The 14,530-nt window shown below is 50.3% G+C and overlaps 1 protein-coding gene across 1 annotated transcript; it reads left to right on the top strand.

The window, feature by feature from the left end:
* PTI (pancreatic trypsin inhibitor) lies at positions 6,514 to 14,200 on the top strand. The gene is made up of 4 exons (NM_001190215.1): positions 6,514 to 6,743; positions 7,557 to 7,712; positions 13,006 to 13,194; positions 13,648 to 14,200. Exons 2-4 carry the CDS (start codon positions 7,619 to 7,621, stop codon positions 13,656 to 13,658), a joined length of 294 nt encoding a protein of 97 aa, NP_001177144.1. The 5' UTR covers positions 6,514 to 6,743; positions 7,557 to 7,618; the 3' UTR covers positions 13,659 to 14,200.

Raw genomic sequence — 14,530 nt, 5'->3', positions numbered from 1 at the left:
AGGAACAAACAGGGTGGCGTTTACCATTCAATAGGGCTTTGTTCACTTGGAATTTCGTCGCAGGCACGGTCCCCTCTCCATGGAAACCTCTCTTTCTCTGAACGTCAGAGCTATTTTGCTCTTTTGTCACCAAGCATGCAAGGGTCCTTTTCCTGATAACAATAGCCCGATTTCGATTAGAGGAAGGACTCTTCCTTCATCCAGGAGCGGAGAAGTTGAGTGGCTTGTCAATCAGAGTTCTTGCCCCACCCCCAGACCGAGCATGGCCAATCGGATGCTCTCCTTGGAATTGTAATCTTGAGCCACGAATCACCCAAGTCCTGAAAATGTCTGGAGCTTTCTTCAAGGTGGCCTGATGTTACAATCAGCAAGGAGATGGGTGCCCACGACATGCTCACACATTCTCACTCATTCCTCCCCTGCTTCCAATAGTCAGTTTCTGTTGCTCACAACTAGGGAGGTCTGACTATCTTTACCAGGGTTGCCACCAAGTTCCTCACTCCAAAGTCCAAGGGCCTTTTCTTAGCCCTCGCCCTCCTCTGATTCACAGGTATGATCCTCATGGCATACATACAAACAACTTTATAGAAAAAAAATCTTTTTTTTTTTTTTTTTTTTTTTTTTTGCTTTTTAGGGCTAGACCCATGGCATATGGAGGTTCCCAGGCTAGGGGTCGAATCAGAGCTACAGCTGCCAGCCTACACCACAGCCATAGCAATGCCTACACCACAGCCACAGCAACACCAGATCCAGGCTGTGTCTGCGACCTACGCTACAGCTCATGGCAACGCCAGATTACCAACCCACTGAGCTAGGCCAGGGATAGAGCCCACAACCCCATGGTTCCTAGTCGGATTCATCTCCACTGCGCCACAAAGGGAATTCCTACTAGAGGTCAGTCTTTGAAGTCAGAGAGTCTTGAGTTCAAATTCCAGGTCAGGCCTTTATTGGTGATATGACTCTTGGAGAAGAAGTTAAACCCAGCTCTGCCATTTCCTAGCTCTGTGACCTTGGGCAAGTTATTTAACCTTTCTGAGCTTCAGCGTATTCATGTGCAATGTGAAATAATGCTTCTAGCCTCATAAAGTCAACATAGATCAGGAGGCAATTTGGGGGCAAAGCATCAAGACAGCTCCAACTTCCCATCAATAGCTGCTGTCAAAAACGTCCTATAGGGACTTCCCGTTGTGGCTCAGCAGAAATGAACCTGACTAGAAACCATGAGGACACAGGCTTCATCCTTAGCCTTGCTTAGTGCGTTAAGGATCTGGCATTGCTGTGGCTGTGGCATAGGCCGGGAGCTACAGCTCTGATTCGACTCCTAGGCTGGGAACTGGCATTTGCAGCCCTTAAAAAAAATGTCCCATAGATTGGAGTTCCCTGGTGGCACATCGAGTTAAGGATCAGGCATTGCCACTGCTATGGCTCAGGTCACTGTTTTGGTACAGGTTCGATCCCTGGCCCGGGAACTTCCATGTGCTGTGGGTATAGCCAAAAAACAAGAAAGAAAGAAAGAAAGAAGGAAGGAAAAGAAAGAAAGAAAGAAGGAAAGAAAGAAAGAAAGAAAGAAAGAAAGAAAGAAAGAAAGAAAGAAAGAAAGAAAGGAAAAAAGAAAGGAAGGAAGGAAGGAAGAAAAAGGAAAAAAGTTTCCCGTAGATGCTCTAAGCTCTGTCTACCTGGTCCCTGCTCCATCCCAGTGGCTCCAAGGATGTCACCTACCTTCTCCCTCAGTCAGCTCAGGTTCTGAACCAAAGACCCTTTCACGCCCTCTTCCCACCAGTTCATGATGCCTGCAAGTATGTTGTCCTTGCCTTGAAGAGAAGGGTGTTGTGGTTTTGAAATTGACAACCCTTATGACTTGAACCTAGCCAAAACCCAGACTGGGACTTGAAACCATAGTTTTTTAAATTAGGATCACTCATCTGGTGTCTGGACTTACTGAAGTTCAGGTTCTTTGTGCCTCAGTGCAGAGGAATTCAGCAAGGAAAAGTGGTAGGCAAGAAATAAATTTATTAAGATAAGACACTTGTGAAAGATGCAAGCAGGGAGACAAGGAGGCTCTGCCCCAAGGATTAGGTGGGCTACGTTTTTATACTTCAAGGGAAGTGGGGAGGAGGAAGGACTGCCTCTTCCACTTTCTTCTACTTCTTTTTATTTTTTTTTTTATTTAAAAAAATTTTTTTTTGCTTTTTAGGGCTGCGCCTGCAGCATATGGAAGTTTCCACGCTAGGGATCAAATTGGAGTTACAGCTGCCGGCCTATACCACAGCCACAGCAACACAGGATCCGAGCAGCATCCGTGAGCTACACCACAGTTCACTGCAATGCCAGATCCTTAAGCCACTGAGCGAGTCAGGTATCAAATCCGCATCCTCATGGATACCAGTCAGGTTAGTTACTTCTGAGCCACAAAGGGAACTCCCTATTTGTCTTTCTTTCTTTCTTTCTTTCTTTTTTTTTTTTTTTTTTGTCTTTTTGCCTTTGCTCCCCTGGCACATGGAGGGTCCCAGGCTAGGGGTCCAATCGGAGCTGTAGCTGCCGGTCTACACCAGAGCCACAGGAATGCGGGATCCAAGCCACATCTGCAACCTACATCACAGCTCACGGCAATGCCGGAGCCTTAACCGGCTGAGCAAGGCCAGGGATCGAACCCACAATCTCACGGTTCCTGGTTGGATTTGTTAACCACTGAGCTACAACGGGAACTCCCTATTGTCTGTTTTTTGAATCATGTTCCTACCCTGTGTGTCACATTCCTCATTAATCTCTTATTCAATATCTCACAGGCTGGAGTGCCCATCGTGGCTCAGGGGTTAATGAATCTGACCAGGAACCATGAGGTTGCGGTTTCAATCCCTGGCCTTGCTCAGTGGGTTAAGGATCCGGCGTTGCCATGAGCTGTGGTGTAGGTTGCAGACGTGGCTCAGATCCCGAGTTGCTGTGGCTCTGGCGTAGGCTGGTGGCTACAGCTCCAATTGGACCCCTAGCCTGGGAACCTCCATATGCCATGGGAAGTGGCCCTAGAAAAGGCAAAAAAAAAAAAAAAAGGCACACACACACAAAAATATATATCACAGGTTTTCCTACTAAGAAGTGAATTCCATGAGGGCAAAGATTTGGTCTGTCCTGTGTATTACAGATGCTGAGTAAAGATTTTATATTAATTGTTCATATTAATAAGGGTTTATAAATCCATTTTCATCACCAAGACAGACAGAGAGACAGACAGACAGACAGACAGAGAGACACACACACACACACACACACACACAAACACACACTTTTAAAAAGCAAGTACTAGAGGAGTTCCCATTGTGGTGCAGCTGAAACAAATCTGAATAGTATCCATGAAGATGCAGGTTCAATCCCTGGCCTCTCTCTGTTGGTTGGGGAACTGGCATTGCCATGAGCAGGTTGCAGACAAGGCTCGGATCCCTATATTGCTGTGGCTGTGCTGTAGGCCGGCAGTTATAGCTCTGATTTGACCCCTAGCCTGGGAACCTCCATATGCAGCGGGTTCAGGCCTAAAACGAAAAAAAAAAAAAAAAAAAAAAAGCAAGTGCTGGGAGTTCAATTTTCCAGCATCACAGTGAAGATGGTATTTGTAGCTTCCAGGGAAGGTCACACTTCCTGATGCTGCCACCAGAGGGCAGGCAGTGCCTTTGCAAAGCAGGGTTTTTTTAATTGGTTTCTTGGCCGGGGGTGGGGGTGGGGTGGGGAGGGTGGTATATGGAGTTCCTGGCCAGGGGTCAGATCCAAGTCACAGTGGCAACCTAAGCCACAGCTGGCAACACCGAATCCTTAACCCACTGTGCTGGGCCAGGGATTGAACCTGGGTCCCAGCCCTCCCAAGACGCCATCAATCCTGTTGTCAAACAGTGGAACATGGTTCTTTTTTTTTTTTTGCTTTTTAGGGCTACACCCATGGCATATGGAGGTTCCCAGGCTAGGGGTCGAATTGGAGCTACAGCTGCTGGCCTACACCACAGCTACAGCAATGCCTATGCCAGAGCCACAGCAATACCAGATCTGAGCTGTGTCTGTGACTTACACCACAGCTCACGGCAACACTGGATCCTTAACCCACTGAGCGAGGCCAGGGATCGAACCCACAACCTCATGGTCACTGGTTGAATTTGTTTCTGCTGCATAACAATGGGAACTCCTGGAGCATGGTTCTTAATGTCTGAGGAACAGGTCATTTGATCCTAAAGAGAATTAACAGAAGCCTCCATCCCCGCCTAGATCTTTGAGAGACCAGAGACAGGGAAAAGCTGGGGTAGACGAGAGATCGGACCTGGGTGAGACCTACCTCTGCAGCAACAGGACATTAGCTTCCTTCAAAAGAAGAAGGAGACCTTTTTAGAAACAGACTGTGACCCTTCTTGGTCACTGAGGAGTTTCCTGAGAGGGGCTATGAAAGATAACACAACGTCGAGTTCCTGTTGTAGGCATGGCTCAGCGTTTAGCGAATCTGACTAGCATCCACGAGGACAAGGGTTCAATCCCTGGCCTCGCTCAGTGGATTAAGGATCTGGCATTGCCGTGAGCTGTGGTGTGGGTCCAGATGCAGCTCGGATCTGGCGTTGCTGTGGCTGTGACATAGGCTGGCAGCTGCAGCTTCTATTTGATCCCTAGCCTAGGCATTTCTATATGCCTTGGGGGTGACTGTAAAAAGAAAATTTAAAAAAAAAAAGGCAATCAGGACTCCTCCCTGAATGGGTCCTGATTTGTCTTTAAAAGCTTCCCTTCCATTCTAAGGACTGAGTGAGGGGGAAAGTATGTGCAGCTCGCCTGTCCTGTACAGGAACGGCTAGAGGTCAGCGCTGTCCAGCAGGCTATGCGGCTCCCATCAGAGCAGGAAGTGGCCGGAGACAGCGTGGACCCCCAGCTTCTCATGTTCAGGGGGAAAAACTGAGGACAGGAAGCAGGGACAGGACCTGGGCCCCAAGGTGTTGGGCTCACTGGTCTTTACCCAGAATGTCGCCCCTGTGATGGTCCTGCCTGGTGATTCCTGTCGATGCCCCCAGGGGCTGGAAGGTGATAAGGACAGACTCAGCAACTGCTGGGGGTTGGGGGGGGGAAGGGCCCCTCAGGGGCTGTTCTGGGTCTGGAGGCCTCTAACCTGGACCCGAGGGAGGAGAACCAGAAGGAGAGGTGGCCCCTGGGCGAGAAAGCGAGAGGCAGACAGACAGATGAGAGAGGAGGGAGAAAAGAGGGGTCTCGGCTGTTGCGGGGGCGGGCGAGGGGCAGTCTCTGCTGTTCCCTGGTCTCAGATGGACAACCGAGGGAGGAAGAGGGCCAGGGCCAGATGGCTCCTGAAGGCGAGTCCTAGTTGTGCCCTCTGCTAGCTGTGGGTCCTGAGCTGGTGGCTTGAGCTCTCTGAGCCTCTGCTTTCTCGTTGGCAAGAAGGGATGAGACGCTCAGGTGCTGCAGGCCTGACCTGAGGCTAAATGAACCCTCCGTGGAGATGTGTCCGCAGGGAGCAGCGCTGCACACACAGTGGCTTGTCTAGTGAGAACCCCGCCGCCAGTGCCCTTCTGTGCTGGGGCAGCTCGGGACTGAGAGCCCCTGCCCTTCTCTGGGGAGAGGGTGTCTGTGCAGGCGGGCAGCCCCTCCGGTCCTCTGCAGTGCCCCCCAGTTCTGTGCCTGTTTGACCTGGGGCTGGGCTTGCTCCTGGGGCTTCTGGGAAATGAGCCCAGCTCCCTTTTCCTTGACCCTGGGAGTGGAGCAGGGGGTGTCCGTGTGTGTGGGTGTGGGTGTGTGTGTGTGGGTGGGTGTGGACATTGGAAGGCTGGGCTCAGGTGTTTGTTTTACTTCTGATCAGCAGTGTGGTGCTGGGCGATGCTTTCCTCTCTCTGGGCCCCCTCCCCTCCTGTGATGGGAACAGGGTAGAAACCTCCCCACGGAGAAGAGATGAGCTGTGAGCATTAGAGGAGACAATAGGTTTACATAAAGGATATTGTAATCGGCACAGCTTTGCAGTGGTAGCTGTTAGTGTGTGTGTGTGTGCGTGCGTGCGTGCGTGCGTGCGCGCGCGTGCTGATTGTGTGCATGAGAGTGTGAATGAGTGCATCTGTATAGGCGACCTTGGTGCTACACGGTTATAACTGGGAGTGAATTTGTGGGTGTGCATGGAGAGATGGTGGATGTGTAGCCTCTGCCTTAAATTGTGCCCTTCACCATTGGCAAAGCAGCAGAGTGCCTGGTGAACAGCTTCTGAAGCTAGATCCCTGGGCTGAAATCCTCTCTCTACCCCCAAGACAAATTACATGAATTTGTCTTGCCTCATTTTCCTCATTTGTAACATGAGGAAACGGTAACAGTTTCTCTCCCCCAGCCTGAGGGTTCCTGTAAGGATTAGATGAATTAATATTTGCCAAGTCCTTAGGATAAAGCCTGGTATATAGAAGGCGCTAAATTTTATTTGCTGTAACTACACATTACGATGATCACAAAAGACTTTGCAGTAAATAAGAGGTAATATATACCTACTGTATCCATTGCTTTCACAACCCAGGATGTGAGCAGCGGGGATCTCCTGTGACAGCTGAGGACACCGGAGCCTGGGGAGATGTCCGGCCCTTGGTCACCAAGCCAGGAAAAGACAGGGCTGCTCCCCAGATTGAGGTCCTCTGATCCCAAAGCACTGGTTGGAGAGCAGGGGAGGGGGTGATGCAGGTGCTCTTCCAAGGTCCTCTGAGACCCACTCAGGCAGGCAGCTCTCCTGTTTGTGAAACCAGGTGAGGGGCAGTGTGTGTGTGTGTGGGGGGTCAGACTGTGGAGAAGGGTTCGGGTCCATGTGCCCCCTCTGCCCACGCCCCTTATCGCTTTTTCTACCCAAAACAAGGGTGTTGCCCCAGGAGGATATTGCCTGCCACCTGCTCAGCTTCTGCCTAGACCAGTGCCACGTAACCAGTAAGTGTCCAGCCAGTGATGACACCTGCAGAAAAATGGAGGCCCTGAGCTGACACACTGCTGGTCACCTATCTGTATCTGTCCTTTGATTTACTTTCATCCACATTTTTTTTTTCTTTTTAGGGCCATACCCATGGCACATGGATGTTCCCAGGCTAGGGATAGAATCGGAGCTACGGCTGCTGCCTACGCCACAGCCGCAGCAACATGGGATCCGAGCCGCATCTGCAACCTGCACCTCAGCTGACGGAAATGCCAAATCCTTAACCCACTGAGTAAAGCCAGGAATCAAACCTGTGTCCTCATGGATACTAGTCAGGTTCGTTACTGCTGAGCCACGACAGGAACTTCCAGCTCCACGGATTTTCACTGAGCCTCTATCAGGGACCACGCACTGCTTCTGGTACTAGGATGCTCTCTGAGTGAACAAATCAGACCCAAATTCTACCTGTGGGATCAAAAACTGTGTTTCCATGACACCCACAAGCCTGGTCCAGCTTGAGAAGCGTTTGGCCCCAGCAGGCAGAAGCAGGAAGGCTGGTTTGGGATGGGAGGGGGGTGATTGCACAACCTCCAGGACTGACCCCAGCTCCTCCCCTTCCTCACTCCCCTCCTCACAGTCTGTCCCCACCCCTCAGCTGGGCTGTGAAAAGCCCTGTCTCCCAGCCGTCCTCAGAAGCCCTCCTGCGAGGCCCTGAAGATGAGCCGGCTCTGCCTCTCTGCAGCCCTCCTCCTCCTCCTGGGCGCCCTGGTGGCCAGCACCCCAGGGGATGAAGAGAGCAGCCTGGTCCGACGTAAGTCTTGGCTCACCTCCCCTGTACAGTCTGGGCGGGGAAAGGGGGGCGAGGCCATGAAAGGGGCTGGGGGCAGGGGTGGGGTGGGTGTGCCAACCCTCTCTGGATTTGCACTGGCAAGATGGGCAGTTTTAACTCCGGAGACATTTCTTGACTCTCAAAAGGAGATCATTATGTTTTCAGCTTTAAGACAAATTATTCCACCAAAGGCGTTCCCATTGTGGTGCAGCGGAAACAGATCTGACAAGGAACCATGAGGTTGCGGGTTCGATCCCTGGCCTTGCTCAGTAGGTTAAAGATCTGGTGTTGCCATGAGCTGTGGTGTAGGTCTCAGATGCAGCTTGGATCTTGCGTTGCTGCAGGCGCCGTCCTAAAAAAAGCAAAAAAAAAAAAATAATAATAATAATAATATTCTGCCAAACTCTACCATTTGGGGACCCCATCTCTGAGACTCTGTTCCTGGTCACTGCCTTGCCCCTGAACTTCACTGTCATTTAATGAAAAGATCAGTATTTTTTTTGCCACTCCCGCAGCATATGGAGGTTCCCAGGTTAGGGGTCTAATCGGAGCCATAGCCACCGGCCTACGCCAGAGCCACAGCCATGCAGGATCCGAGCCTCGTCTGCAACCTACACCACAGCTCACAGCAATGCTGGATCCTTAACCCACAGAGCAAGGCCAGGGAGCGAACCCACAACCTCATGGTTCCCAGTCAGATTCGTTAACCACTGAGCCACAACGGGAACTCCGAAAAGATCAGTCTTTGATCCCTGCCCTGGTTCCCGGCCAAGGCCTCCTGAAACTCATGGAATGTGCTATCTTTTGTACTGTAATGAGATGAGTCAAGAAAGGGGTCCTGGGGTCGCTTCAGGATGGGGCCCGTGTCCAGAAACTCCCATCACTTGTTTAGAGGATTCAAACTTTCAAGCCCTAGCTCCTCTGGGCAGAGGGGAGGGAACTAAGATTGAGGCCCATCACCAATGGCCAATGACTCAATCAATTTGCAGACCTATTGAAGCCTCAGTAAATATCCATAAATATCAGGGTTCAGACAACTTTAGGATGGGGAACACATGAAAGTGATGCGAGGGTATGTGCGCTGAGGCCTCACATCCCTCAACTCCCCTGGGCCCTACACATCTCCAACTGCCTCTCCGTGTGTTTTATCCTTTCTAATAAAGTGGGAGCAGTAAGTAAAGGGTTTTCCTGAGTTCTATCACTGCTTCTATTGTATTTTTTTTTAAGGTCACACCTGCAGTGTATGGATGTTCCCAGGCTTGGGTTGAATCAGAGCTACAGCCACCCGCCTATGCCACAGCCACATCCCTGGCAATGTGGGATCTGAGCTGCCTCTGCAACCTAGGCTGCAGTTTGTGGCCACACCGGATCCTAAACCCACTGAGCGAGGCCAGGGATCGACTCCGCATCCTCCCTGACACTATGTCAGGTTCTTAACTCATGGAGCCACAACAGGAACTCCGGTGAATTACCAAACATGGTGGTGGGGATTTCTAGCCAGTTGGCTACAAGCCTGAATGACTCCAGACCTTGTGGCGGGCAATTGAAGTGAGGGCAGTCCTGAACCCTCAACCTGTGGGATCTGCACAAACTCCACGGATTTCATATCAGGAGTCAACTGACTTGGGGGATACCGAGTCAGTGTTGGAGAATTGCTTGGCATTGGCAGAGACACCACATATGCGGTGTCAGGGAAAGAACCCAGACTCACTCTCCCCTGAGATTTAATGGCTCACGTGAGACTTGAAGACATGGGACAAATGGAAGTGGGACACCGCATCCAGAAACTCTCACCAAGTTATTTGCATTTTAAGAGCTCCTGGGGGAATCATGTAGTTTCTCAAATGGGTTGGTTGTGACATGATGGTATATTGTCCTGAGTCCACCACTCATGTGGTCTGTGACGTGGGACAGGTCATCTTCGATGTCTTCACGTGAACAGGGGATTTATGTTACACAGGTTCTTTGAATGGATTACCAAGCAGGAGTATAAATACTTTAATCACATGTCACAACACATCTTGTCTATTTTCCACCAAGATGTGTGGGAGTTCCCGTCGTGGCGCAGTGGTTAATGAATCCGACTAAGAACCATGAGGTTGCGGGTTCGGTCCCTGGCCTTCCTCAGTGGGTTAAGGACCGGCGTTGCTGTGAGCTGTGGTGTAGTTTGCAGACACGGCGTTGCTGTGGCTGTGGCGTAGGCTGGTGGCAACAGCTCCAATTCGACCCCTAACCTGGGAACCTCCATATGCTGCGGGAGTGGCCCTAGAAAAGGCAGAAAGACAAACAAACAAAAAAAAGACGTTATGCTGAAAAAAGGTCTCTCCCTACCTCCTTTCACCCAAGAAAAAAATATTTAGGTGGCAAAGACTGATTATTCCTCTCTAATTAAAATGAATCAGAAAAATGTGGGACAGCTGATCAGAGCAATTCCAGGGAGGGTGAGAAACACAGCAATTCTGTGAGTGTGTTCGTGGGCCAAGACTGCTTTTTTTCCACGTTGGCGCAATATTAGCAACATCTCAGGGCCCTTTCCTTTGTCTCTGGTTTGACGATTATTTCTTCTCCTATCAGGTTATAGAATGTTAGAGATAGAATGATAATTATACAGACGTGCCCCATGTTCAAATAGACATTTCACTAACAGGAATTCGATTCTATCCATTCTATTCAACGACTGTGCACTTTGCCTGTGCCTGAAATAGGAGATTCATTCCCTTGACAAATATTTATTAAGTTCCCTACAAAGCATGTTCTAGGTGTGGGGAAATAACTGTAAAATACGACAAAATAGTTTGCCTTCCGGAGGGAGACAGACAATAGATAAAGGGGAAGTGCCCTGCTAAGTTAGGAGCTTTTTGAAGGGAGCCAATTGTGGGGCTAAAGGACACTCTGCTCTTTCTATAGATTGATCACCAAAACCCTCTGTGATAAGGGGCCTTTGAGCAGAGGCCACAGAATGAACGTGTGTTTGAGCAGAAGCCAAGAGGCCAGGGTGGAGCTGAGTGGGTGGAAGGCAGGGGAGTGGAAGGTAATGAGACCGAAGAGGCCATGGGGACAGATTCGGAGGACTTAGTAGGACTTTGTAAGAATCAGAATGTGAGTACAGCCAGATGGGCATTAATCTCTAAACCCCTGTGACTCAGTTTACAGGAAGAGAAGAGCAAAGAAACCATGAGACTTATGGGACATTTCCATCCCTAAGATCCCTATTGGACAAGGACTGATATAGGTAACTGGGCAAGGCCAATAAGAGAGAACCACATCCTTCTGGACCCCACATTGGTAACCCCCATCTTTAAGGGATAGAAACCCCTACAGGATGAAAGACGGGGGGATTCCTCCTCCCCCTCCCAGCTTTCCTGGGAGCTGTTTGCGTTCCGGTAATAAAGACTTTGCTTGCTTGCCAAAAAAAAAAAAAAAAAGAGAGAGAGAGAGAGAGAGAATTTGACTGAGAGAGATGGGGAGTCACAGAGGGTGTGGTTATGGGAACAAAGGGCTAGAACTCAAGTTGTCACAGGCTCTCTGGGGCTGCAATGTGGAGAGTGGCCTCTAGGGGGCGAAGGGCGGAGACTGAGTCCTGCTGAGCAAGGTGCCGCCGCCGTGGTCCAGATGAGCGATGATGGGACTGTGTCCCTGTGTTGGTCTCTGGGGCAATCCCAGTCCTTTTGAATAACATGAGTGACCTGGAGTGTTGAGGTGTTTTAGGAGGCTTCATTACCTATTTATGATTCATTCCATCACTAGCCACTGATTATTGTTCAACATCCAGCTTCTCTCCCTCCCTGAGTTGGAGGCGGGGTGTAGGCAAAAGATCCTACCGGAGCGTGAGGATGAAAGTTCCAAGTCTCCTGTGAGGCAGGGGTTTCCCCTGGCAACCAGCGCCTGTTCTGAGGTTCCTAGGAGCTTTCCCAGCGTCACCCAATTCACATAACAAAAGACACCTTGCTTCTCCCAGCACTTAGGAAATACACAAACTTTTAAGAACTCTGCATCAGGAATAGAATGAAAAACAAATACGTATTTCTTATTATAAATCACAACAGCAATACTGTGCCAATATTCAATTTATTCAGTCCCCGTGAGGGAACCAAAGTTAACACGCTGGTGTGTTTTCTCTATGCCTCTCCTCACTACTGCATAATTCCTTCATATTTTTTATTAATAGTGGAAACTTTCTACCATATACGTAAGTGCAGAGGATAGCAGAAAACCCTTGTATCCATTGTCCAGCGTCATAATTATTGACATACGGAAAATCTGGGGGGTTTAGTTTTCTGTATTTTTAGGACCGCACCTGAGGCATATGGAAGTTCCCAGGCTAGGGGTCGAATTGGAGCTGCCAGCCTATGCCACAGCCATAGCAACCCAGGATCCTAGCCGTGTCTGTGACCTTCACTGCGGCTCACAGAAACGCTGGACCTTCTTTTTTTTTTTTTTTTTTTGTCTTTTTAGGGCCGAAACCACTGCATATGGAGGTTCCCAGGCTAGGGGTCTAATTGGAGCTGTAGCCACTGGCCTACACCACAGCCACAGGCAACGCCAGATTGTAGCCACAGCTGTGACCTACACCACAACTCATGGCAAAGCCGGATGCTTAATCCACCGATGGAGGCCAGGGATCAAACCTGCATCCTCATGGATACTAGTCAGATTCGTTTCTACTGAGCCACAGTGGGAACTCCTGGAAAATATTTTTTGACCTGGGTTCTCCTATTTTTTTGGCAGAGTCTTTTGAAGCTAATCCAAGGCATCACACCAACTAATTCATAAATCCTTCATGAAGGATATATAAATTTTTACATGATTACCATGTCATGATCACACCTAGCAACATTAATAATAATATCCCAGAAAGCAGGCTGTCAAATAGCCTTTTCTTTTTTTCTTTTTTGCTTTTTAGGGCCGCACCTGTGGCATATGGAGGATCCCAGGCTAGGGGTCAATTCCGAGCTACAGCTGCCCGCCTACACCACAGCCACAACAAAGCCAGATCTGAGCCACCTCTGTGACCTACTCCACGGCTCATGGCAAGGCCAGATCCTTAACCCACTGAGTGAGGCCAGGAATCGAACTGGCAACCTCGGCTCCTAGTCGGATTCATTTCCGCTGCACCATGACAGAAACTCCTCAAAGAGCCTTTTTAATTTGACAATCCCCCACACTCCTCCCACTGTCTAGTGTAAAAAACCTGGTAGTTTGAAGTCACTGATCTTGCAGACCAAGCTATCATGGCCATCTTCACAATGACCCAGAATTCCTCCCACCCCTGCAGCCCAGTGGCCTGCCTTCTGCCTGGAGCCTCCCTACACGGGGCCCTGCAAGGCCCGGAAAATCAGATTCTTTTATGATGCTGAGTCTGGGGTCTGCAAGACCTTCATCTACGGAGGCTGCCATGCGCGGCAAAACAACTTCCTGAGCTATAATAATTGCATGAGGACCTGCGGTTCCTGGGGGACTTCTGGTAAGACCTGGGGCGGGGCAGAGGGAAGGGGAAGGGCTGGGGAGAGAGGCGGAGCTCACGGGGCCCCACACCCCTCACCCCCACAGTGTCTCTCCCCCCCCCCAGGGCACGTGGCCTCCGTGTCCTGTGACACCGCAGCCTCAGCACCTCCTCCACGGGCCAGCTTGGCAAAAGCTCGCCCCTAGAAGCCCCATCTTCATGACCTGAGCCTCCTCCCATGCTCCCCTTGCTCAGATGGGAACCCTGAGTCAGCCACCCTGCAGAGCAGGCCTGCGGTGCTCCTGAGCGCCCCCACCTAAGGCCCGGAAAACCCACCTCCTCTTTGTTGGCCATCCTGGTCCTGGGGGGACTGTGGTTCTTCACTTCTGGGAAGGTCTAGGACCTGTCGGGATGTTCAGGGCGCAGGTCTGGGGCCTCAGAGGTGTCAATCAGCAAGTTCCTTTGTTTTTGCAGATAATCAGTGAAATGTCCTCCCCCGAGATGCTGAAGACTGAGGAGGCCCCACCCTCGGTTGGGCTGGGGCTGCATCTGAACCAGTCCAGCCTCCTCTGCTCCCTTCTCAGCCCTACCTTCCTCATCAGAATCCTGCCTCTGTCCTTCCGCCCATGGGTCTATGTGTCTGAGCTGCGTGTCATCCAGGCAGCTCTAAGCACCATGAGAGGGAGGCTTCCCTTTACCCCTCGCACCAAGCACTGTCCCTGGCTCAAAGGAGACGGTCCATGATTCTTAGAGAAATGAAGGAAGGAATGCAGGAGCCCAGCTCCTCACAACTCGAGCGGCCATGGAGTCTGTGGCTGGAAGGCAGGACTCCTGTTCCAGCCTCATCTTCACTGCACCCTCTCCTTCATTCCTCACCCAAAGGTCACGGCTCTCCTTGCCTAAAGCAGCGATGGAATTTCTGGCAGCCAGTTCTCAGCATTGATGGCAGGAGATGCGTTCTCACTTTCCCCCACAATGATATCACAGTCCCCCTGCCTTACATTTAAATAAAAGCATATACGAATCAGCCAACTGGAGTGGATTCTGTTGTGTGCAACTAAGAATCTTACCATTAGGGTCCATGGACACGGCGGTGATTTTGGAGAGACAGGAGTTGAGTGATGGCTTGAAATGAGATCTTAATTCTCTACTCAGGAATTGAACCTTGGCAGCCTGGATGAAAACCAGGAATCTTAGCTACGAGACTAGCTAGAAGCTAAAAGAAGAACTGGCCTGATTCTCGCCCCATGTTGAGAGCAAGAAGGTTTCAAGGAGGCAACGATGATAAAAACAGGTACAAAGTCTGCTGTTACCAACACAGTTCAACATGTGGGAGCGCCCACAGAGAAGCAGTCTA

The sequence above is a fragment of the Sus scrofa genome, chromosome 17 (genome assembly GCF_000003025.6).
Source record: "Sus scrofa isolate TJ Tabasco breed Duroc chromosome 17, Sscrofa11.1, whole genome shotgun sequence".
In the NCBI taxonomy this organism is placed as follows: Eukaryota; Metazoa; Chordata; class Mammalia; order Artiodactyla; family Suidae; genus Sus; species Sus scrofa.
Note: the sequence above shows the minus strand (reverse complement) of the source record. Positions and strands in the feature narration are given on the sequence as shown.